This window comes from Scomber japonicus, chromosome 18, assembly GCF_027409825.1.
Source record: "Scomber japonicus isolate fScoJap1 chromosome 18, fScoJap1.pri, whole genome shotgun sequence".
Taxonomy (NCBI): Eukaryota; Metazoa; Chordata; class Actinopteri; order Scombriformes; family Scombridae; genus Scomber; species Scomber japonicus.
The window spans coordinates 6,712,441-6,734,990 of record NC_070595.1 but is presented as its reverse complement, the minus strand read 5'-3'; the positions used below and the strand labels follow the sequence as shown (position 1 = coordinate 6,734,990).

At 43.0% G+C, this 22,550-nt stretch overlaps 1 protein-coding gene across 2 annotated transcripts; it reads left to right on the top strand.

The window, feature by feature from the left end:
- Window positions 1–423: 423 nt before the first annotated feature.
- Window positions 424–22,255, top strand: col1a1a (collagen, type I, alpha 1a). Of its 2 annotated transcripts, none has more exons than XM_053337859.1 (49): window positions 424–679; window positions 3,092–3,283; window positions 3,853–3,875; window positions 4,270–4,305; window positions 5,672–5,764; window positions 7,196–7,264; window positions 7,395–7,439; window positions 8,164–8,217; window positions 8,313–8,366; window positions 8,473–8,526; window positions 8,636–8,689; window positions 8,801–8,854; window positions 9,401–9,445; window positions 9,538–9,591; window positions 9,685–9,729; window positions 10,173–10,226; window positions 11,066–11,164; window positions 11,324–11,368; window positions 11,576–11,674; window positions 11,867–11,920; window positions 12,008–12,115; window positions 12,613–12,666; window positions 12,775–12,873; window positions 12,961–13,014; window positions 13,105–13,203; window positions 13,349–13,402; window positions 13,507–13,560; window positions 13,731–13,838; window positions 13,952–13,996; window positions 14,608–14,706; window positions 14,883–14,990; window positions 15,255–15,416; window positions 15,569–15,622; window positions 15,738–15,845; window positions 15,960–16,013; window positions 16,386–16,439; window positions 16,579–16,740; window positions 16,974–17,081; window positions 18,699–18,806; window positions 18,920–18,973; window positions 19,390–19,497; window positions 19,662–19,715; window positions 19,811–19,918; window positions 20,005–20,058; window positions 20,168–20,275; window positions 20,415–20,694; window positions 20,863–21,053; window positions 21,191–21,433; window positions 21,545–22,255. In XM_053337859.1, exons 1-49 carry the CDS (start codon window positions 598–600, stop codon window positions 21,689–21,691), a joined length of 4,344 nt encoding a protein of 1,447 aa, XP_053193834.1. In that variant the 5' UTR covers window positions 424–597; the 3' UTR covers window positions 21,692–22,255. The 2 variants fall into 2 exon arrangements, with proteins under 2 accessions (XP_053193834.1, XP_053193835.1); XM_053337860.1 differs by having other exon boundaries at window positions 3,853–3,876; window positions 4,289–4,305.
- The last annotated feature ends 295 nt before the right edge of the window (window positions 22,256–22,550 follow it).

The window sequence follows — 22,550 nt, the reverse complement described above, 5'->3', positions numbered from 1 at the left end:
AGAACTGCTAAGACTGAAGGCAGACTATCAGAAGCAGTCTAAAACTGAGCTGAAATCAAAGTGAATCAGGAAGTAGACCAGAACCAGAAATAAAAATCTAGATTAAACCCGTGGCTGCTGCAGGAGGAGATCCTCCTCCGACCCTCCGATGCTCTTCAGGATCATGTTTCCCTTCTGCTGGCCCCCCTTTTTCCTCCTCTGATCCAAACTCCAACCCTTCTGCTGTGGAATTATGGAAGGAGGGATCTGCTGTTTTTTCTTCTTCTTTCTCTCTTTTCTTCTGGGTTTTTTTTTCTTTGAAGGAGGGGTCCATTCTTGTCTTCCCTAAACGTGAGCGGCAGCAGCAGGATAATGAGGGTGCGTCCTAGTTGCTCCAGTCACAGCACCTCCCAGTTCTTCAGACTCCCATATAAAAACCCTGGTGGAAAGTGAATGTAGGCAGTAGGGAGTTTTCTGCTGGGGTCAGGAGGACTGTGAAAAGACAAGCGGACCCTACCCCAAACACCCGTGTATGAGTGGAGTGTAGCAGAAAAAGAAAACACCCCCAACTTTTTTCCTCTCGCCTCAAAGAGTCTACATGTCTAGTGGCATCTAGACATGTTCAGCTTTGTGGATTTGCGGCTGGCGCTGCTGCTCAGCGCAGCAGTGCTCCTGGTTAGAGCCCAGGGCGAGGACGACCGTAAGTTTCATCACTGTTTACTGGAGCTTCTCAACCCTTTTTTGTTTTTTCTTTTTCTTTTTTTTGTCTGGTTTTGGAAAGTGGATATTTTCTCTTCGTGTGTGGACGGCTGCTGAGATCTAGACAGAGAAAAGAGGAGAGGAAAAAAGTTTGAAGTAGAAATAAGAAGTTTGATGCGCACTGATGCTTTGTCTCCACTTAGAGGCAAAATAGATAGACAGGCAGACAGATAAATGTATGTAGTACAGAGTGTGCGTAATGCATTGGGCATCTCAAGAAGGCCTCTCTCTCTCTCTCCCTCCCTCTCTCCTCTCCTTGTGTTTGTCTGTCTCTCTATGCCCCCACCCCCCTTCCATGCATGCTGAGCGAGTTGCTGCAGGTTTTCCAGGTTTTCCTCCAGGTGAGGGTTTTCTATAGTAGGACTAGCAGAAATGCACATTTGATCAGATTTCAAGTATTTTCAGAAAAAGTAGCTTTTTCTAACTTAAAAAGCTTGCTATCCTCTCTCATTTTACCAATTGGACACCCTTTACAAACGCTGCCTGCACCCAATGAACTCAGCCTCCCAAAGGTTGATCTCAGCCTGAAAAAGCTGGTTAATGTGACAGTTATGGATGTATGATTGGAGAAAAAAGCCTTTAAAATGCTTGCCCTTCTCTGGCTGCACGCCACCAACAGCAGAGATTTGTCCGCTTGCAGCAGACACAGGTCAGATACGGAGGCTTTTCACAGGCCTGATTGATGTGGCAGTGTAATTTGCTGCCTGAGGCCAAGTATTGAGTTGGCCAGGTGAGCAAAAGAGAGTCACACAGGCAGAAAACACAGAGAGAGGTAGAATAGGAGGTGAGCAGGCGTAGTCTTGTCTGCTAGAAACATTTGACCTCTCCAGTGTGAGCAAAGAGCATAAACGAGCTTCAACTTTAAAGTTTACAAAAGCTCAGATGTATTCAAAAGGAGCATAAAAAGAACTTGCACAGTATATGGTAATATCAGCAGAGAAAAGGCCTCTGTCGGTGTTCAGATGCAAACATTTTCATGCTGTAAGAAGACAAAGAAAATCAGCTCAGCTATGGAAACAAGAACCAAGGAGCTGAAAATCAATTTTTCCAGATGTTCTTCTAGTCTGGAAAGGAGTCAGCTGTCTGCCTACCTGCCTGTCTCTCTGTCTGTCTATCTGAAGCAGATGTGGTTTGACCCCTCTGAACGGTCTTACAGCGCCACCCAGAGGCTTTTCTCTGCACCGGCAGACACATCTGGCCGCCACGTCCTCCACACCACCTCCTCCCCCTCCTTCCCTCCTCCTCCTCCTCTTCTTTCCACTATTTTTTTTTGTTTCCTCTAATTGCAAACACATGCGGACTGTTTCCACCAGCAGCTGCCAAGCAAACAGTCTGCAGAGCTGCTGCCTTTCCCTCTGAGCTCAGCACTTTGGCACGCTGGGAGATTTACAAACCCTAGAAGGAGCCCCAGTTTGGTTTTAGGTTTGCTGAGAAATCCAGAGCAGCAGCAGCAGCGGTGGAAAATGTGACTTTGATTTAAAGCAGGGGAACATCAGCGCTGCTGTAATTCCTGCTGTTAGGGGGAAGTTTAATCACTTGCAGACGTGTTTGCTCCTTGCGTAACCAGCGTCTTGCTGTGCGTAACGATAATGATATGCATCCATCGGTGCCCTCTCTGTCACCTCGGCCTGTCCTCTTTCTGATCCGATTCCGAAGCCACCAAACTTTTCCTAACACCCATTTCTGACTTTCATATACTGTTTGAACTCTTTCTGCTGTTGTTTGTATGAGCCTGTTTCACGGTTTTTCGTTTCTTTTGGTATTTTTCTCAACATAAAGCACTCACTTTTTGTTCATGCATATAGCTACATACACAACAAAATATAGGCCTGTGTGCGTTAAAAAATGTCTATTTCTAATATTATATATAAACTATGTTCTGATTTCATTTTAGTTAAGACAATGTGGGGTTGTTTTTTTTTAGCAATTTCAATAATTGTATTTGTTAAAAACACCAGTAAAATTATAGTTTGTGTATCACAATGATGATAGATGCAATTTGTATCAAGTTTAACTTTCTGTATATTTTCTTTTTATTCAATTTTTTAGATTTCTTTCTAATATATAGAGTCTTATAGTTCTCTGCCTGTGTGTGTATTTCTGTCATAGCCTACTTTCGGGGACACATTTTAGACTAAACACAAGTTATTTGAAGACAGTTTATTTAATTAGCTGTGGGACGTAATTGTTACAACGCTTATTTTTTTGGGTCAATTTAAGGGTAGGGTTAAGGTTAGCCTCCAGGAAGCGATTATAAGTCTATGTGAATACCCCCAAATGTATCTTAAATAAGCCTCAGTGTGTGTTTGTGTGTATTAAGGTGTCTCACCTGTCTCTGTGTCGCCCCCCTCAGGCACAGGCGGAAGCTGCACCCTGGACGGTCAGGTGTTTGCGGACCGGGATGTTTGGAAACCAGAGCCATGCCAAATCTGCGTGTGCGACAGCGGCACAGTGATGTGCGATGAGGTCATCTGCGAGGACACAACTGACTGCCCCAACCCCGTCATCCCCCATGACGAGTGCTGCCCCATCTGCCCCGATGATGGTACACACACACACACACACACACACGGACACACACGCACACGTTTTCTATTCCTTTCTTTCTTTTTCCTTCACCTTTTCCAATATGTTTCATCACAAATGTTACCTGCCTTTACTTTCATTTATTTATTTTTTCTCCACCCTGTTTTTTTTCTCTCCATAATGTCATTTTTCCTTACGTAAAAGAAAAATCCAACTCATTAAAAAACTTAACACTTATGGTTGGATTCCAACATGACATTACCTGACCCCATCAACACCCCCCCCCCCCCCCACACACACACACACACACACACACCCCTCACCCCCCCATGACACTCGTGCACACAGACACACACACACACACACACACACACACACACACACACACACACATCATATTGACACTTTCCTTCATTCTGCTTCCTGTGCTCATTTTACAGTTATTTAAGTTATCTAAAAGAATTTAGATAACTTATTGCTCCACATTTTTTTATTTCCACATCAATATTTTTTTGTTGGTTTATTTATTTATTTTATTTCATTATCTAACTTGACATCTCTCCGTCTCCCTCTCCTCTCTCTCTGCAGGTCTCCAGGGACCTCAGGTTGAGGTAATTATCATTTCATTGATTTATCAACCTTTCAAATGATTAGTCTATATATTTAAATAGTGTTATCTAGTTTTTATGAATTACCCTTCATGTACAGTATATCATTATCATCACCATCAGCACACAAACAGGGTGATTCAATGAAATAAAAATACTTGTAACTATTGACAATAACATTGATTATTGTTGCTAGATTGATGGATGATTTTAACAAATGAAAACCAGCTGTTAGATGTTCAATATTTAGCTAAATCCATATATTGCTGATTGTTGCAAGAAAATCAGACACAGTTAGTTGATTGTGCTTTCACTATAGTCTCATATATTCATTTCATGAGTTGGTTATCAATCATTGACAACACTCTTTTTTTTCTTCTTTTTTTTTTACTCACAGGGACCCAAGGGAGCCCGTGGACCCAAGGGAGAGAGGGTACGTTCACACTCTTTTCCTCTTCTAATTCACTTGTTACTCTTTTTTAGTTACTGTCTTGTCACCTGAATGCCTCGCGGTGTGTTCACAGTCTGGCACTGAGCTGATTCTTGTGTATTTATGTTGGAGCTTAAGCGGCTACACTTATACAACAACAACATGGGTTTTCATTGTGTCTCAGTTCAAGCAGTAGTGGAAACAGGAATCAGATTCTTTAGTCTAATACAGCATTGATCTAACTTACATTGGCATTTCGGTGGAAAAGGCTTAAATGCATGTAAACATTTGAGTTTGGTAGCTTAAACTTCTGGGAAGGTGTCATATTTGGCATTGTTTTTAATGATACCCTTTTTCTGTTAAGTAACTACAGGTTAAAGCTTTGTAGCTACTTAAAATTTCCAATTCTGTAACTTCTAACTTTTACTTCTGGATTTGATTTGAAATTGCTCGTCTCTATAAATCAATACAACAAAGTGAACTAAAGCAAGCAATTTGGTTCAGCAGAGTTTATGACTTATGAAACGATCAGCTGCTCTGAAAACACGCTGAGATCATGTTGAAACCTGCACACTGAGGCTTAAAGTGTTTGGAGCAGGACAGGAAGCTGTGGGAAAACTTAGACACTGTGAAGAAGAGATTTTTTGTCCCCCCGAGGCATAAACTGTCCTATTTTTTTAAGGCTTCATTTTTCATACAAAACACTCCAAAAAAATGTAATTCTCAAAAGATTTAAGGTGGCTTTGTGTGAGTGCAGCCATGTTTTGGATTGTGTTTGCAGTGGTGATGCCACTTCCATCTAAATTGATGGAGATACACATTCTATTAATTAATTTAATTTTTTTAGAGATCTTTGTGATCATTTGATTATTTAATTTATTTTCTCACATTTGGATTTGACATTTGAGACATTTTTGGTTTGGTCAACTCTCCTGTTGTTCAGTTGGAGAAGATAGATAGAATATATGAAGGGCAGTGGGTTTACAGTAATTATTAGTATAATTATAATGTCTTTATTATTTTATTTATAGTATAGAGTTTATTTAGGGTTTGTGATAATGATGTCACTAAATGACAGAACAGGTCACTTATTGACAGTTGTGACCCAGCTCCATATGTGGGTCTTGGTTGGTCACATGGTCAGTCATACACAGTCCAGTCTAAGTAGCATCTCCTCCAGGTTTTACTGCTGCCTCCATCACTCTGGGGAGCAAGTGAGCCTGTAAAGGCACAAAAAGGAAAAGGAAATCTTAAAATGGAACAACAATCATGTTTTACATTCAGAGCTCTGCATCCTGATGACCCTTATTCTGGATCTTGAGCTTGACCTTTCTCTCTCTCTCTCTCCCTCCCTCCCCCACAAATACAGGGCCCTGCTGGTCCCGCTGGCAATGATGGTCTACCCGGCCAGCCTGGACTCCCTGGACCTCCTGGCCCTCCTGGACCCCCCGGCCTCGGTGGAGTAAGTTATGAGTTTTTCTTGTATTTTTCTGTATCTGACTCATTTAGGTCTAAATTGACCAGTTATAAGCCAATCAGGGCTGGAGACAAAGTCACATGATTCATGCAAGTAGGTAATTTGTTGAATACAGATAAGATAAGATATCCTTTTATTAGTCTCACAGTGGGGACATTCCCTGTAGTTTGTTCAACTGAATGTTGGTAAAGTGAGACATTTCCAAAAGTCTTTGTAGTTCACATGTAAAAATATATATAAATGGCATCAAAATGTGTCAGTATAAACCAAACAGAGCATACTCAATGTGAACATAGCTTCAATGGCCGACTTTAGCATGGAGCTTGGCTGTAAGTGTGGGGTCAAAAGGTCAGAAGTTCATTAGGGTTGTGGATGCTTGTTTGATCCTACAGATGACAATCAGGCTAAGATGTGAGCACTCTAGGCTACCATTCTAAATTAGCATACTGTGATTCAGTTAACTATTGACCTCCATCATCACTGACTTTAGCATACTTAGGCTGCATTCATATCCTCATTCTAGTTGAACTCTACTGAGCTAACATTCGTAGTCAAATTTTAGCATTCTAAATGTAATATTTACCATTTACTTGCATGCTAATTCACCATGCTAGGCTAACACAATTTAGCATCCCAATCAAATTTAGCATGCTTAGGTAGTATCTGAATTGAATTTAGCATACTATGATTCATTGACCAATGACAGTTTTGATGCTAATTGTTCAGTCTAAGCTAACAGGGACTCTAAAGCCGGCTTTAGCCTGTGTTTACCCCCCAATTGCAAATTATCCATCCTCAGTGTGATCAGAACATCAATAGCATTCAAAGAGATTTCTCTGAGCTCAGAAGTACAAGTGTGAGGAGTGAGAAGGTCAGAGGTTTGGAAATGAAAGCACTAAGCATTTTGTTAATTATTCACAAAGATAATGAGGGTTCAAAATAGTACAAAGGTTAGGTTTGGATATGTTAGAGCAGCATAGGAAACAAGGGACATGGTACAGCTGTAAGCAACTAGCTTTAGGGTAAGGGTTAGAGGCCAAACTAAGCTATGATGATGGATCTGACATTTTTACCTTAGAGTTGCTTTATGCATCAATCTTAATTTTTGGGATTTGATTGAGACATAATTTGGGCTAGAAATCCGTCAAATCTATCATCATATTTTGTTGGAGTTATTGTTGAGCCCCTGAGGGCAAAGGAAGTTGCTGAAAACAAACCTTTTGGAGAATAATGCCCAATACTCAACAACACTGAAAAATAATTTTATTTGTGTTTATGAAAGGTTTGAATCTAAATTTAGTGAAGGGAAATTACATTTTCAGATTATATGTCACATGACTGATGGATTACAGTTTTCATATTTCAGAATGATATAATTATTCATTTGGTTAATCTGTTTCTGTTTGTTTTTTTCAGAACTTCTCCCCTCAGATGTCTGGTGGCTACGATGAGAAATCTCCTGCCATGCCTGTGCCTGGACCCATGGTAGGATACACATAAAACACACATACACACACACACACACACACACACACACACACACACACACACACAGTGTATAATTTCTTTGAACCATGTTATGCAGTATCTGACCATGCCTGTTTTTAATTGACAGGGCCCAATGGGACCCCGTGGACCCCCTGGATCTCCTGGCGCTAGCGTAAGTACACCACTTCTTCCTTCCTCAACTCAAAATGTTTCAAAGCTGATACTTGGAGGTTCTAGAAGGAGAGAGTAGTGATAGTATGTGTACCTTATACATCACCATCATGTAATCGCCATGACATCACCGCCCTCTCCTCAGCACCCAACTGTCTTGAAGCCAGTGCTGAGCTCCATCACCTTCTTTTCCTTTAACACACTACAATCCATCTCCTAATGTAACACATGTAATCTAACCCAGTGCCAAAGTGACATCCTTGAATATTATTGTATTGTCTTTTATTATTAATTCTATGTCAGTAAGACTTATTGGACACAGTGAAAATAGTCCCATTTACAGCTCACACAGAGGCTGAACCATGATCAACTTTGAGCGATCTAACACGTCCTTCAACACAATCATACCATTGAAGCACCAGTGAAACAGCATTTTCGTAGTGCTTTACATTTATTATGCAACATGCTTCTCACTAGAATATGAGTAGCCAGCACCAGGAAGGGTATTTCAAATTTGGCATAGCTTTGGGATTCATAAATTTACCAGTACCACTTAAATTAACCGATAAAATCTGAGGAACCTCCTGAGGCTGGCTTGAGTGACTGATGCAGTAGGCTAGAGCAGATACGACAAAGTAATCGAAGCTACCCAGGACACCATAAGAAGTCACTGAAAGCCAGTCCTGTCTTTCTCATTTCTGTTTTTTTGTGCCCCCCCCCTGCAGGGACCTCAGGGATTCACTGGCCCCCCTGGTGAGCCTGGTGAGGCTGGAGCATCTGTGAGTATCAGAAACACACAAATACACACCCTATATTGCACCTTACTTAGTCTGCAACATTCTCACCTTGTGTGTGTACTTGTGTGTCTCTACAGGGTCCCATGGGTCCCCGTGGCGCCGCCGGCCCCCCTGGAAAGAACGGAGAGGATGTAAGTCGATTGGATCACATTCACCTTCTATGACTGTCTTTTTCTTTCAGTTTAGAGTACATATCGACTTATTCTATCCTCTGATACCCTTCTCTCTTTATTCCAGGGTGAGTCTGGCAAGCCTGGTCGCCCTGGTGAGCGCGGACCCTCCGGCCCACAGGTAAGCCACCGTGGCAGTACACTCCTTCTTTGTGATACAATGTAACAAACAATAAAACAGAGCTGTGATAACAAATTGTGACCCCCTTTTCTCTTTTTCTTTTTCTCAGGGAGCTCGTGGATTCCCAGGAACCCCCGGTCTTCCCGGCATCAAGGGACACAGAGTGAGTCAGAGCAGATGTGACATGTCATTCTCCCCATTCAACGCACTTCAAATCCTCAGTAAAGCATCTCCTGACTGTGTGCTTCAACAGTATGTCTTACTTTCTCTTTAGGGATTCAGCGGTCTGGATGGTGCTAAGGGAGACTCCGGCCCTGCTGGACCCAAGGTGACTGTCTCTCTTTGTTATGTCTCTCATTTTTTAAATGTAACCCATATCATTGATAATGATAATAGCACTTTGAATAGCGACATAGCAGAATTAATAGTGGTGGTGGGAATAGAAGGATTGGCTGTGATAGCAACTTCGATAATAGTGACAGTGTTAGTACGTGTTGTAGTAGTACTGGATAGGGTTCTTCAGTGAGTAGCATTCTACTTCTGAAAAGTTGGGGAACTCACAAGAGAGATTTTAAAAATGGAAGCTGCTTTAACCAAGAAACATTGGCTCCTACATTTCTCATAATACAACAAATTCTGTCGTAAATGTGTAGTGTCCAAGCCCAAGCCAAGATATCTCTGTTTCATGCCATAGTCCCAGCACTCATGATAAATAAATGGACCATTATGTGTAAAATCAGCAGACTGAGCCATAACAAGCCTTGTAATTAGTAGCACATTAGCAGTAGCCATATTGCCTACTTAAAGTAATATTACAAATGAGTACAGTTTCTAGTATTCTCATCAACTCACCTGCCTGTGTCTGTGTGTTTAGGGAGAGGCTGGAACCCCTGGTGAGAACGGAACCCCTGGCGCTATGGTGAGTAAAACAAGTGCCCCTATTACCACTGCATTTTCCCTCCTTTCTAATTAATGCCAACAGCTGACCATCTTTGTCTTTCTCAATCTCAGGGACCTCGTGGTTTGCCTGGTGAGAGAGGCCGCACTGGTCCTTCTGGAGCTGCTGTGAGTCCACGCACACAAATACAACTACTATGATCATTTAGCCAAAACAATCAATGAACATATCAACCAATCATGTTTGTCTATGTGCCACAGGGAGCTCGTGGTAACGATGGTGCTGCTGGTGCCGCTGGACCTCCCGTAAGTCTACATCTTTCATTCTGTATAGCTTAAATTGTTCTAAAAAACACTTAAGGAATCAGCAGTTTTAAGTGTGAACATCCAAAAACCTCTAGCATATGATGGTTCCTGGGAGCCCTGTTCTCTTGTAAGGATCCCTGTCCTTCATAAGAGTTTTTGAATGTACTGCCTCCTACGACTTGTAGTTCAAAACCCTCAAGTTGGGTTCTTAAACAAGGAAAAATGACCAAAAAAAACATAGTTATGTGATAATATACATTGTTTAGTGTTTTATTTAAAGGTACTATTGAAGTACAGGTTGTTCCTGTGTTTTGTAAAATTTAGTCATTTAAAGATTGGATTTTTTAAAAAAAGCAAATCAATATCCTCTTTCTGTGGTGGTACTGACCAATCCGATCTTCCACACTCGTCTGAATTTTTTTTGTCTTATTGTTTCTCCTCAGGGTCCCACTGGCCCCGCTGGTCCTCCTGGATTCCCTGGTGGCCCTGGATCCAAGGTACAACTATGCTCCTCATGGTTTCCACGAACAATCTACTACATCCTCCATTTCCTTCATCGGCAACATCTTCTTTATCTTCCACAGCTTTCGCCATGCATCTCTCTTCTCTTCTCTTCTCTTCTCTTCTCTTCTCTTCTCTTCTCTTCTCTTCTCTTCATTAGAAATTTCTCTTAGCATTAGTGCAGCTAGTTGACCTTATATATTGTTGACCTTTGACCCAACTGGGGTCAAATGGAGTGGGGTCATACAAGGTCATTCTAGCTGCATAGGAATCCTGTTCTGTGCCCAAGTCTCATCCTACATACTACCGTTGTGCAGGTTTTGGTATGTAGCGGGTTCACACTGGAAGTGACCAAATTAACATATCAAAAATATAAAATATCTATACTAAATTTGCTTCATATTGGAGTGCACTGTTGAAAGATACTATTGGCAGCAACACAAATGGAGGAACTGCTCACAATTGGAAAAAAATAGAATGTCATATCTTTGGGAAAACGTCTGCCTTGTCTTTGTCAAGTTTAATTAGCAGCAATTTTCCAAAATCGCAATTTCATTGAGTTCCATAACTGTATACTAATCTTTAAAATGAGTCAGAAATGTGTTATGTATCGTATGTAGTGGCATTTTGAAAGCTGACCAAGGCTGTCTTTTTTTTAACTTGAAAACGGTGTTTCCTAATATTATAATTCTCCCATCATAATCTTATTTCTGCAATTTTTGCCTCTTTTCTGTCATACCAATATTATTTGGTCCTACACCACGACAGATTAAATTGTCACTGTTGGTTTGGACATGATTATCTGACCGTGTTTCTTTGTTTCCCTTCTACCCAGGGTGAAGCTGGTCCTCAGGGTGCTCGTGGAGGCGAGGGTCCCGCTGGAGCCCGTGGTGAGCCCGGTAACCCCGGACCTGCTGGTGCCGCCGGCCCATCTGTAAGTACCAACAATAACCCTCTATGATGGACTGTTTAGGTCTTAGAAGAGATCATTGTCCACCTCTCTGTGATGATGTAATAGGACCTAAATCATTCAGAAGAACCCACTGGCTTCTGGATCGTTCTTAACAAACTCTTCCCTTCTTTCACCTTACAGGGTAACCCCGGAACTGATGGAGCCCCCGGAGCTAAGGGAGGCCCTGTGAGTATCTCATCTAAAATATTTACTTTTACAATATAAATATGTCTGGACTAGGGGTTTAATCCCTTTCTGGGTCAAAAGTTTGAGAGAGAGACAAATTTAACAGCTAGGGCTCAGGTTTCACAGGTATCATTGCCATTGCCGAGTATCATTACTGCCAGTGAAGCAGGATGTGACTATGTTGTTGTTGCATGCTGCCCCCTGCAGGGTTCTCCTGGAGCTGCTGGATCTCCAGGTTTCCCCGGACCCCGTGGACCCTCAGGACCCCAGGGTGCAGGTGGTGCTCCCGGACCCAAGGGTAACACTGTGAGTAAAGCTTTCTGAAAACTAATACAGAATCAAAACTTGCACCAAAATATTCTTGATGACAGCTATTTATGTTGTTGATTTGTTATTGAGATCTGTCTCCATTATTGTTTATTGGTCACTGACCAGTTATTATCTATTGATCAATTGGTTTTGTTTTTTTATATTTGTCTATTTGGTTGTTTCCCTCAGGGTGAGGTTGGTGCCCCAGGATCCAAGGGAGAGCCTGGTGCCAAAGGAGAGGGTGTAAGTTCACACAGTCAGCATCTGTTTGAGCACATGAATGTAAAAACATTCAGTTTCTTATGCTGCCTATGTGTTTGAATTGTCCAGGGTGCTGCAGGAGTTCAAGGACCCCCAGGACCTCCTGGTGAGGAGGGCAAGAGAGGAGCTAGAGGAGAGCCTGGTGCTGGAGGAGCCCGTGGAGCTCCTGGAGAGCGAGTATGCATCTCAGTTTTACTGTATTTTAATATGTACTGTAATATTCCTAACATTTGTTGTAATGGAGAGTGAAAGAGATAGAGTCGCCCTCTGGTGGTGGCATTCTTAACATCTCTATATAGAATTTTGCTTACAAGAATCTCTGTCATGAGTCAATATTAAATAGGTTAATAGGTAAGAGGTTGCACTTTTGTGCAGATACAGAATTAACTTATTTCAAATTAAGAAACACAAATATGATTAAATATTGTTCTCTGCTATGATCCCAGACACTACAAAGAGTCGAGGGCAAAGGTGAAAATATTATTTACCTCTATATTACAAATTTATTGCACATTACATTAGCCACAAACGATGCACCTTCAAACCCTGTATTGACCTTTGCAGGGCAGAAAAAGAGGGACCATGAATTCAGGGATATTTGGTCAAAGTCCTGGGCTAGATGTAGCATGTCAACCTTTGTTCACAGAACTAAGTGAGTTTGATTCTCTCTGCAGGGTGCCCCTGGTGGTCGTGGTTTCCCTGGCTCTGATGGTTCTGCTGGACCCAAAGTAAGTAAAAGACGAATCCACACAGCTGATATGTCCTTCCGGATACCTATGTTTAGTTTCCATTTGATGAATCTTTATCAATCTTCTCCCTCATTATACCCATCATAGGGTGCCACTGGTGAGCGCGGTACCCCTGGTGCTGTTGGACCTAAAGGTTCTACTGGTGAGCCTGGCCGCACTGGTGAGGCTGGTTTGCCCGGTGCTAAGGTGAGCAAGTGAACTGTCTATCACATACATACTGTCAGCAACATGATTTATACACTGTACACTAAACCCCTGATGTCTAACCTTTAGGGTATGACTGGCAGCCCTGGCAGCCCTGGACCTGATGGAAAGATGGGACCTAATGTAAGTTCAGCACAGTCAGATTAATTTTAATGTCATCAAAACACCTCCATTTAGTGTTAATTTAAATCTTAACTTAATCCGTTTCACCAGGGAGCCCCTGGACAAGATGGTCGCCCTGGACCCCCTGGCCCCGTTGGAGCCAGAGGCCAGCCTGGAGTCATGGGATTCCCCGGACCCAAGGGAGCCGCTGTAAGTAATGTTTCTCAAGCTACACAGTATATTTGATTAGATGTTCAAAGAAATTGTAGTCAGTAAACTACAAGCTGAATAATAGCCTACTGAGGAAATGGTGTCCACATCCCCTGTAATTGTGCTTTTCCTTTCTTGTCTGTAGGGTGAGGGTGGAAAGCCCGGTGAGAGAGGAGTAATGGGACCCACTGGCGCTGTTGTAAGTTGTCTGCTCTAGGATACTCTGACTCTACTGTACTCTCCTGTTTTTAGTAATGTATAGAAGCTATAACTTGTGTATCTAAAAGCCTGCTGTTCATTTAGGGTGCCCCTGGTAAGGACGGTGACGTTGGTGCTCAAGGCCCATCTGGACCTGCTGTAAGTACAAAATACACATACACACACACGCAACTCCACCAAACTCAGTTGCAGTACTCTTCATAAGCATTGCAGTCACTCACTACAAAATACTTAAATACACATGCATATTTACGTCTCACTTCTGGTCATTCGGTATTAGTTGTAACATTCCCTCTCTTGCTCCTTAGGGTCCTGCTGGTGAGAGAGGAGAGCAGGGACCTGCCGGACCTCCCGGATTCCAGGGTCTTCCAGGACCCCAGGGTGCCATTGGTGAGAGTGGCAAGCCCGGAGAGCAGGTACTGACTGAGATATAGTTAACTTAGAAACTATAGAATAATGGTTTCTAGTGAATGGTAATAAACATTTAAATTTGCCTCTTTTAACACCCTCTCTTTCTCTGAAAATCTAGGGTATTCCCGGTGAGGCTGGAGCAACAGGAGTTGCTGGAGCTAGAGTAAGTCACTCCTCATCATTAAAATCACAGTTACTCAGCAGTCTGCTCCCAGACTACAAAAATATCCAATTATAGAGTATCATTTGATGATTTTTTTCATTAGACTAGGCTACAAACACTGTTAAAAGCTACATGTTGTTGTTCCTGTAAATTTATCAGTGACATTTGCCATACAAGCCAAAGGTCTAAAAGCTTACTTTTGGTTTGAAATGTAGGTCACTGTGGCACAGTGAACCAATTTGCTGGATCTTGAGAAAAGTCAATTGAATTTACCATTAGCTTGCCAAGTAGCATGCAGGTTCCTTTAGCAAACACATTGATCTTATTCCTAACAGGCTAATGCTAGTTGATAACAGGCTAATGCAAGGGATTGTTTGCTAGCTATGCAAATGATATGGCTTGTTGTAAGATTACATGATCTAAAACCAAATCAAAGATGTCCTTAATATATAATAGTGCTTGTAAGCTTGAAAACTCACATTAGCTAGTATTTCCTTTTGGGCAATGTCATCCACCTTATGGATAAACAGTTGGATAGTTTCTCATGATTTGTTTGAATACTTCTGCACTCCCTTTTCAAGTTACCTAACTCTATCACTTCTCTCACTCAGGGTGACAGAGGATTCCCCGGTGAGCGTGGTGCTCCTGGTGCAGCTGGCGCTGCTGGTCCCCGTGGATCCCCTGGATCTGCTGGAAACGATGGTGCTAAGGTAATCCCAGCAGAGATTGAAAGGAAACCCCTATGAAGTTCTTATTGGTTTTGCTGTGTGACCACATGGCACACAGGTAGAGTTTGGGCATATATTCTCCAACTGAGTAAAAGATCTTCCTCCTTCTAATGTTTTTACTTGTCTTCTTCCTTTTTTCCTTTCTTCTTCATCCTCAGGGAGACGTTGGAGCCCAGGGTGCTCCTGGTGCTCAGGGTGCTCCTGGTCTGCAGGGAATGCCTGGTGAGCGTGGTGCCGGTGGTCTTCCAGGACTGAGGGGAGACAGAGTGAGTAACCATAACTGTATTCTTCTCTCCAATATGCCAGGTATACAGGATGAGGTCCAACTAGGGACTAATGGTGTGCACAGAGCACTTCCACGATTATCAGATATCATTCACAGTAGCACCCCAATGTTACCAACATTAAGACTATTACCAACATCCACACACTGCCATACTCTCCATCATATGACCAGCTATAGCACCACCTACACAATACTCAGTATTACAGGATCACACCTCACTCCCCCTCTCCATCCAATAACCCAGGGTGACCAAGGAGCTAAGGGTGCTGATGGAGCTCCTGGCAAAGATGGCCCCCGTGGTCTGACTGGACCTATTGGACTTCCTGGACCTGCTGGATCCACCGGAGACAAGGGAGAGCCTGGCCCCGCTGGAGCTGTTGGACCTTCTGGAGCCCGTGGAGCCCCTGTAAGTACCTGTTTGTCTGTGCCTTCACCAGAGCCATAAGTTGTGCTCATGTTATTCAGACCATACAGTTTAGTTTACTCCAGTTTCCCTAGCACTGCTTTAACTTATCTTGACATCTTTGCCTCACTCTTCTTCCTCCTTGTTTTCCTCAGGGTGAGCGTGGAGAGGCTGGACCACCTGGACCTGCTGGATTTGCTGGACCTCCTGTAAGTCACGTCTTTGTGAATGCCCTAGCTTTGTTCACACACTGTTTTTGTTTTGGTTGGAGATTCAACACAAAATTTACTGACTATTTAATTTTTCACCATCATTCCACTTCAGGGTGCTGATGGACAGGCTGGTGCCAAGGGAGAGGCTGGAGATAATGGTGCTAAGGGAGATGCTGGTCCCCCTGGAGCTGCTGGACCCACTGGTGCTCCTGGACCCCAGGTTTGTAAAATCATTCACTCAACCCTTTATGATATAGAAAATGCAATAATTTATGGATACATTGCCCGCTCCTGGCTTGACCATGTTGACTGACACTAAACTGTGTTCTTTTAGGGTCCCGTTGGAAACACTGGTTCTAAGGGAGCTCGTGGTGCTGCTGGACCTCCTGTAAGTTACTACTCTTGTTCAACTTGGACCTTCTCATTCAGTGTTAAATATACACAGATACCTACTTGTCTGACCTCAACTTCAATTCTTACATTAGGAGCATTGCAAGCAGAAGTGTAGAGGTCAGAGGTCACAGTGCCCCTGACCATACTGGCATAATGATGCAGTGATTGTATGAGCTGAGCAGAGAGAGTTGAAAACAATTAGGTGTAGTCTAGAGACAGTCCAATACTAGGGATGTTTTCATTTAGATATGTTACTTGGATAGTTAAAAGTGAATTTTTATCATTTGTTTTAGTTTTTTTAATTACTTTGGTGCAGTCATTACTTTCCTGCCTCTGTCAACTAATGGACATTTGTCTTTTTCCTTAGGGTGCTACTGGCTTCCCTGGTGGTGCTGGCAGAGTTGGACCACCTGGCCCCTCTGTAAGTCTTCATCTGTTGTTATTAGCAGTGATACTGCTTCACACTTTACTACTCATTGACCATAGTTTATCTTATTCAGAATCACTCCATGCAAGTTGCCCTATAGCAACATTTTCTATTTTATCCCTTCCCACTATAGGGCAATTCTGGACCTCCCGGACCCCCTGGACCATCTGGAAAGGAGGGACCTAAAGGAAACCGTGGTGAGACTGGACCTGCTGGTCGCGTTGGTGAGATTGGTGCTTCCGGACCTCCAGGAGCTCCTGGTGAGAAGGGTAGCCCTGGTGCCGACGGTCCATCCGTAAGTAATCTTTACCACACAACCTCACAAACTGAAATATTACCATAATGAGGCACCAACCTTAACTGATCACAGAACCATCTGCTAATAAATGGCAGTCTGATTTGATACTGATGAACTTAACCTCTATAAGTAGTAGCAGTAAATGACTGTATGAAGTCAGTGTTTAGGTTTTGGTTTGTGCCAGTTTACACATTGAAGTTTAATCACTCTCTCCTTGTCGCCCCCTGCAGGGTAGCCCTGGTCAGCCTGGAAGTGCAGGTATTGCTGGACTGCGTGGTATTGTTGGTCTGCCTGGACAGAGAGGAGAGAGAGGTTTCCCTGGCCTGCCCGGACCTTCTGTAAGTCCCCATTGTTACAAATTTACGAACTTTACAGGAGATCTGATGGAACCAGGACAGAAAACTCAAATGTCTTTAATTAGTCAATGCAATGTTACATCCAAACATGACTCCTAAATAGAAATATGAAATGTTCTGTACTTCTTGAGGATATGATGAAAATGAAGTCACTGAGAATGATTTGGAAATATCATTCAACATTGGTTTGGTCCATGAAAAGTGTAGCTGTAATGCAGTGGCAAACCGTGGCACTGGACCCTGGGCATAGCCACAGTTCAGTCAGAGCCCTGGCATATGGAAGTTGAGAATATTAATTTATTTGCCCTAACTGGCTTCACAACACACAAAGATTATTCTGGAAAAAATGATGGTATCACAAAGCTTAAATATGACATGTAAACAACTAGGCTTATATTTTCTTGTAAAAATAAATGAAACAAGGAAATGACATTGACATATTTCTTATATGTGTTAAGCTGTAATCAAAATAAAATATCCAGAAAAATCAGCTACTCTTCAACAACAAACGATAGATCTAATGCTAACCCGTAGTTTTTGTGATTGTTTCAATGTAGATTTAATATCTCTCCACCAAAAGTAAAGGCAGCAGTGCCATACAAACAATTTAAATGTAGATATCAGACGTCTCATGCTGACCAACCAAACCGTCCTGAAGTAAAATGGCAAAAAAGCTTAAGCTCTTTGTAAGCTATGCACATCCATTTTTCACTGGACTTAATCAAGCCATTTATTACCATTTCAGTACCATGGTAATAAAACTAAAGATGCAAATGGTAGGTTTACACTATATTTCTTACCACTTGCATAGAAAACTGTGATTATAAAATGATGATAAAAATGATAAAACACATTTATTTCTCACTGGAATGTGTCTTGAGTGCAGGCTAGTTGCAGGGAAATGAATGACATATTTATCCATTTCATACTGACTGCTGTGCCTACAATACCCAACATAAATGAAAACACACCAAAAAATAATATACAACATTGAACAAAAGCCAACCTAAAATCAGAGATACAGTTCAAAATGCCCACAGGCTGAAAATGCTCACAATGAGACCAATTAAGGACCAGTAAGTTGTGCCCAAAAGCAATCAACAACAATTCATGTTTCTCATTAAGCAAAGAAATGGAACTGGGTACTTATTCTGATGATATTGGATATTTTCCTGCCCACAACTCAACAAAATACGATCACATTGACTTTAATTATACAGGTATTTGTTAAAGCTACTAAAGGCCCTGGTAGGGGGAAGCACTGATTCACCCAGATGAAAAAAGAAAAATTGTTGGTCCATTCCCCATTCTGTTCTATTAACCCACTTTTTGCCAAGAGATATTAATCCAAGTTTATAACGATGATCTAGAAATTATCAATATTATTTCAGTGAATAAAAGTAATTAAACATATTTATTACAAGTACAAACATTCTTTCAATGTTCATCACTGTATACCTTGAAAACCCACAGGGTTCCCCCCTGCTGTAATGTAGTGGTGTGAAGTACATTTTATCAATAACTTGAAAACATGTCTTGCTGCACCTGCACTACTGAGCAAGCTAGCTACTAAACTAACTGTGGCTGTGTCACACACAGGGAGAGGTTGGAAAGCATGGACCTTCTGGCCCCGGTGGTGAGCGTGGACCTCCTGGACCCATGGGACCCCCTGGACTGGCTGGAGCCCCTGGCGAGCCTGGACGTGAGGTATGAAGACATAATTGCACCTGTACACTAAGGCTTTGTGTCTCCCTCTTCAATACTGGTGAACATTGTAGGTGTTTACTAATTGGTTAACCGGCTGTGTTTTTGTGTTCTAGGGAGCCGCTGGTAATGAGGGAGCAGCTGGTCGCGATGGTGCTGCTGGACCCAAGGTGAGTTCAGATGACTTTATTACTAATTGATCAGTACCAGACAGCTAGTTCAGTCTTGATGGAGAGTTTGCTAGGGTAGATTTACTTCCAAATGGAGATTCAGTGGTGAAACTCTGAGAAGAGTCAGTTGTACTGACCAATAGCTAAATAGGTAGCCTGCAAGATCATTTACCGTGCAACATATTCTGTTGAGATGGATAGAAACACTATCATCAGCTGTTGTCAGAGCTAATGATCTCCATTATGGCCACCAGAATGTATTGCTTCATTTCTATATATTAGACAGTGAGGTCCTAAAGGACAGATATTCGGTTTTCTTTTGTTATCAGTGAAGCCCTATAGAACTGGACAGGCCATAGTAATAAAAACAGAAACTACAGCTAGTGAAATAAAGTGATATTGTGCTTGCAATTTAGGGAGACCGTGGAGAAGGTGGACCCTCTGGAGCCACTGGTGCCCCCGGACCCCCTGGTGCCCCTGGCCCTGTTGGACCCGCTGGAAAGACCGGTGACCGTGGAGAGACTGTGAGTGGCAAAACCATCCCATTCATTTTTCAGTTTAGTCTTTTTCTGAAAGTATCAAACTTAAGGTTATGCTGATGAAAGCCTTCCATCAGTATTAGATCTATTGAAGGTAAGAGCATAGATTGTGTTTCACTGCAAACTGAAATGAATTTTCTATGTTTCAGGGACCTGCTGGCATCTCTGGCCCTGCTGGCCCTGCTGGACCTCGTGGCCCTGCTGTAAGTAACAGTACCATTAATAGAGCACTATAACTGATGGAACACAGTGCAGAACAAGGCAAAAGCAAAACTGTTCATTCCCCTCCTCCAAACAGGGAGCTCTTGGACTTCGTGGAGACAAGGGAGAGACTGGAGAGGCTGGCGAGAGAGGCATGAAGGGACACAGAGGATTCACTGGCATGCAGGGACCTCCTGGACCTTCCGTATGTTACATTATACTCACGACAACACATATGCAAAAACACATATAATGTGCTCAAATTTCAACTAATGTTTTCTGCACCCATAGGGACCTTCTGGAGAGTCTGGACCCGCTGGTGCTTCTGGACCCGCTGGACCTAGAGTGAGTACCCACTACACTAAATCTTTCACTGCTCCAAGCAATTCCATATTGTGTTTGGAGGGACTTTGACATTCAGAGAATTTAAGATTTCCTGCCATGCTGTTTGCAGGGCCCCTCTGGAGCTGCTGGAGCTGCTGGCAAGGATGGTATGACTGGCCTGCCTGGACCCACTGGACCTCCTGGACCTCGTGGACGTTCTGGAGAGATGGGACCCGCTGTAAGTCTACTTTATTATCTTCCTATCCGTCCATTCATCTGTTTACTTCATGAGCACCTTTGAGGGCACCACAAAGCCTGTACCAGTAATGATTTAAGCAAGATCTTCTCTTCCCTATCTTTCCCTTCTCATCTCCTAGGGTCCTCCTGGACCTCCCGGACCTCCTGGAGCACCAGGTGCCCCTGGCGGTGGATTCGACCTTGGCTTCATTGCCCAGCCCCAGGAGAAGGCTCCCGATCCCTTCCGCATGTTCCGTGCTGATGACGCCAACGTTCTCCGTGACCGTGACCTGGAGGTGGACACCACTCTGAAGAGCCTGAGCCAGCAGATCGAGCAGATCCGCAGTCCCGACGGTACCCGCAAGAACCCTGCCAGAACCTGCCGTGACCTCAAGATGTGCCACCCTGACTGGAAGAGCGGTGAGTTAATTGAAGGGTAGAATGGCACTGGCTTAAGTGACCCAACACAAAACCAGGAGTGATGGATTATGGTAGATGGCAGCATTTAAGATTTAGGATTAGAAAATCTGCATCAGCATGCTGTTGTTCTGACTTTTCTGACCTCTTCCTGTACCCTTCATTCTCCAGGCGAGTACTGGATTGACCCTGACCAGGGCTGCACTCAGGATGCCATCAAGGTCTACTGCAACATGGAGACCGGAGAGACCTGCGTAACTCCAACTCAGCGTGAGGTTGCCAAGAAGAACTGGTACGTCAGCAAGAACATCAAGGAGAAGAAGCACGTCTGGTTCGGAGAGGCTATGACCGATGGTTTCCAGGTAAACACCCCTCCCTCTCTTCTCAGTTTCACTTCTCCTCAGTCTCTTCTTCTGATCTCTTCCTCAACTCTTCTCTCTTCACTCCCCTGTCCTCACACATTCAGTCACTAACTGCCCCTCATCCTCTTTCCTCACAGTTCGAGTATGGCAGCGAGGGCTCTCTGCCTGAGGATGTCAACATCCAGCTGACCTTCCTGCGTCTCATGTCCACTGAGGCAACCCAGAACATCACCTACCACTGCAAGAACAGTGTTGCCTACATGGATGCCTCCGCCGGTAACCTCAAGAAGGCCCTGCTCCTCCAGGGCTCCAACGAGATTGAGATCAGAGCCGAGGGCAACAGCCGCTTCACCTACAGTGTCCTGGAAGATGGATGCACGGTGAGGAGACTTAATGCTTCAAATAATAAATCTACACAGTTACTGTTACTGTAGCTATTCTACTGCTTTGGTTGTTGATTCTAACTCTCCTTTCTCTTTCTTTCTTTTCAGTCACACACCGGTACATGGGGCAAGACAGTCATCGACTACAAGACATCGAAAACATCTCGCCTGCCCATCATTGATATCGCTCCTATGGACGTTGGTGCTGCAGACCAAGAGTTTGGCCTTGAAGTTGGACCTGTCTGTTTCTTGTAAAAAGAGAAATCTGGACTTGAAATTGTTGTTTTGTGTGTGTGTGTGTGTGTTTAATTTTTCTAGCAGTCATCTCTCTCTAAAAAAGCCCCAACAAAACATTTTTCTAATGCCATTTTCTGAAAAATCCAACCCCTTGCTCCTGATTCTACGAGTTTCCATTTGGCCGTTGTTCTGATGGTCCACTTTGCCTAAAACCTGCACTTCAACAAGATGGCGGCGATGTGGCAGATTTGCATCGTCACGTTTGGGACCACTACTTTTTTTTTTCTGACTCTTGTTTTTTTTTTGTTTTTTTTACCATCACCAACACCACGGATCCTGTAGAGAAGACATTTTGTTTCACTGGCAACAAGAAAATAATATATGCTTCTGTAAAGTGTAAAAAATTACTTCCCCTCTTCAACCAGCCAAACCAGGCCTCTCTGGAGTTTACAGAAACACACAGGTGACTTTTGTATTTTTATACACCCCTGCGGTGAGAGGAATGAAAGGACAGTCCCAACAGACAGAACCCAATTGCTTTGTACCACGTTTCAGGTGTTGATGAATAAACGGTGAAACTGACAGCCATGTTTGTCTCTGTTGTTCTGCCAACCCCTCCACCTGCCCCAGACCACGCTGGCAACTCTCTCCTCCTCATCCGCTGATGTTGTTGCTGTTGTGATTTGTTTGTTGTTGTGGTCGCTTTCTTGTTTGTTCCTTTCTATTTCTCCCTTTTTCAAAAAAAGTTACATTAAAACCACCAGCAGAGAAACATGGGTTTAAACCTCTTTTTTGAAAGAAAAAAAAATCCTATGGCTACCTCAGAAAAGCAAGGAATTCCAGCTGTAAAAAAAGGGCCCAGTGTTTTTGAAGTGAA

Coding starts and splice junctions, on each gene's coding strand:
- col1a1a (XM_053337859.1), top strand. CDS start 598: ATGTTCAGCTTTGTGGATTTGCGGCTGGCGCTGCTGCTCAGCGCAGCA. Junction 15,417..15,568: donor CTGGAGCCCGTGGAGCCCCT/GTAAGTACCTGT, acceptor TGTTTTCCTCAG/GGTGAGCGTGGAGAGGCTGG. Junction 19,498..19,661: donor CCGGTGACCGTGGAGAGACT/GTGAGTGGCAAA, acceptor TCTATGTTTCAG/GGACCTGCTGGCATCTCTGG.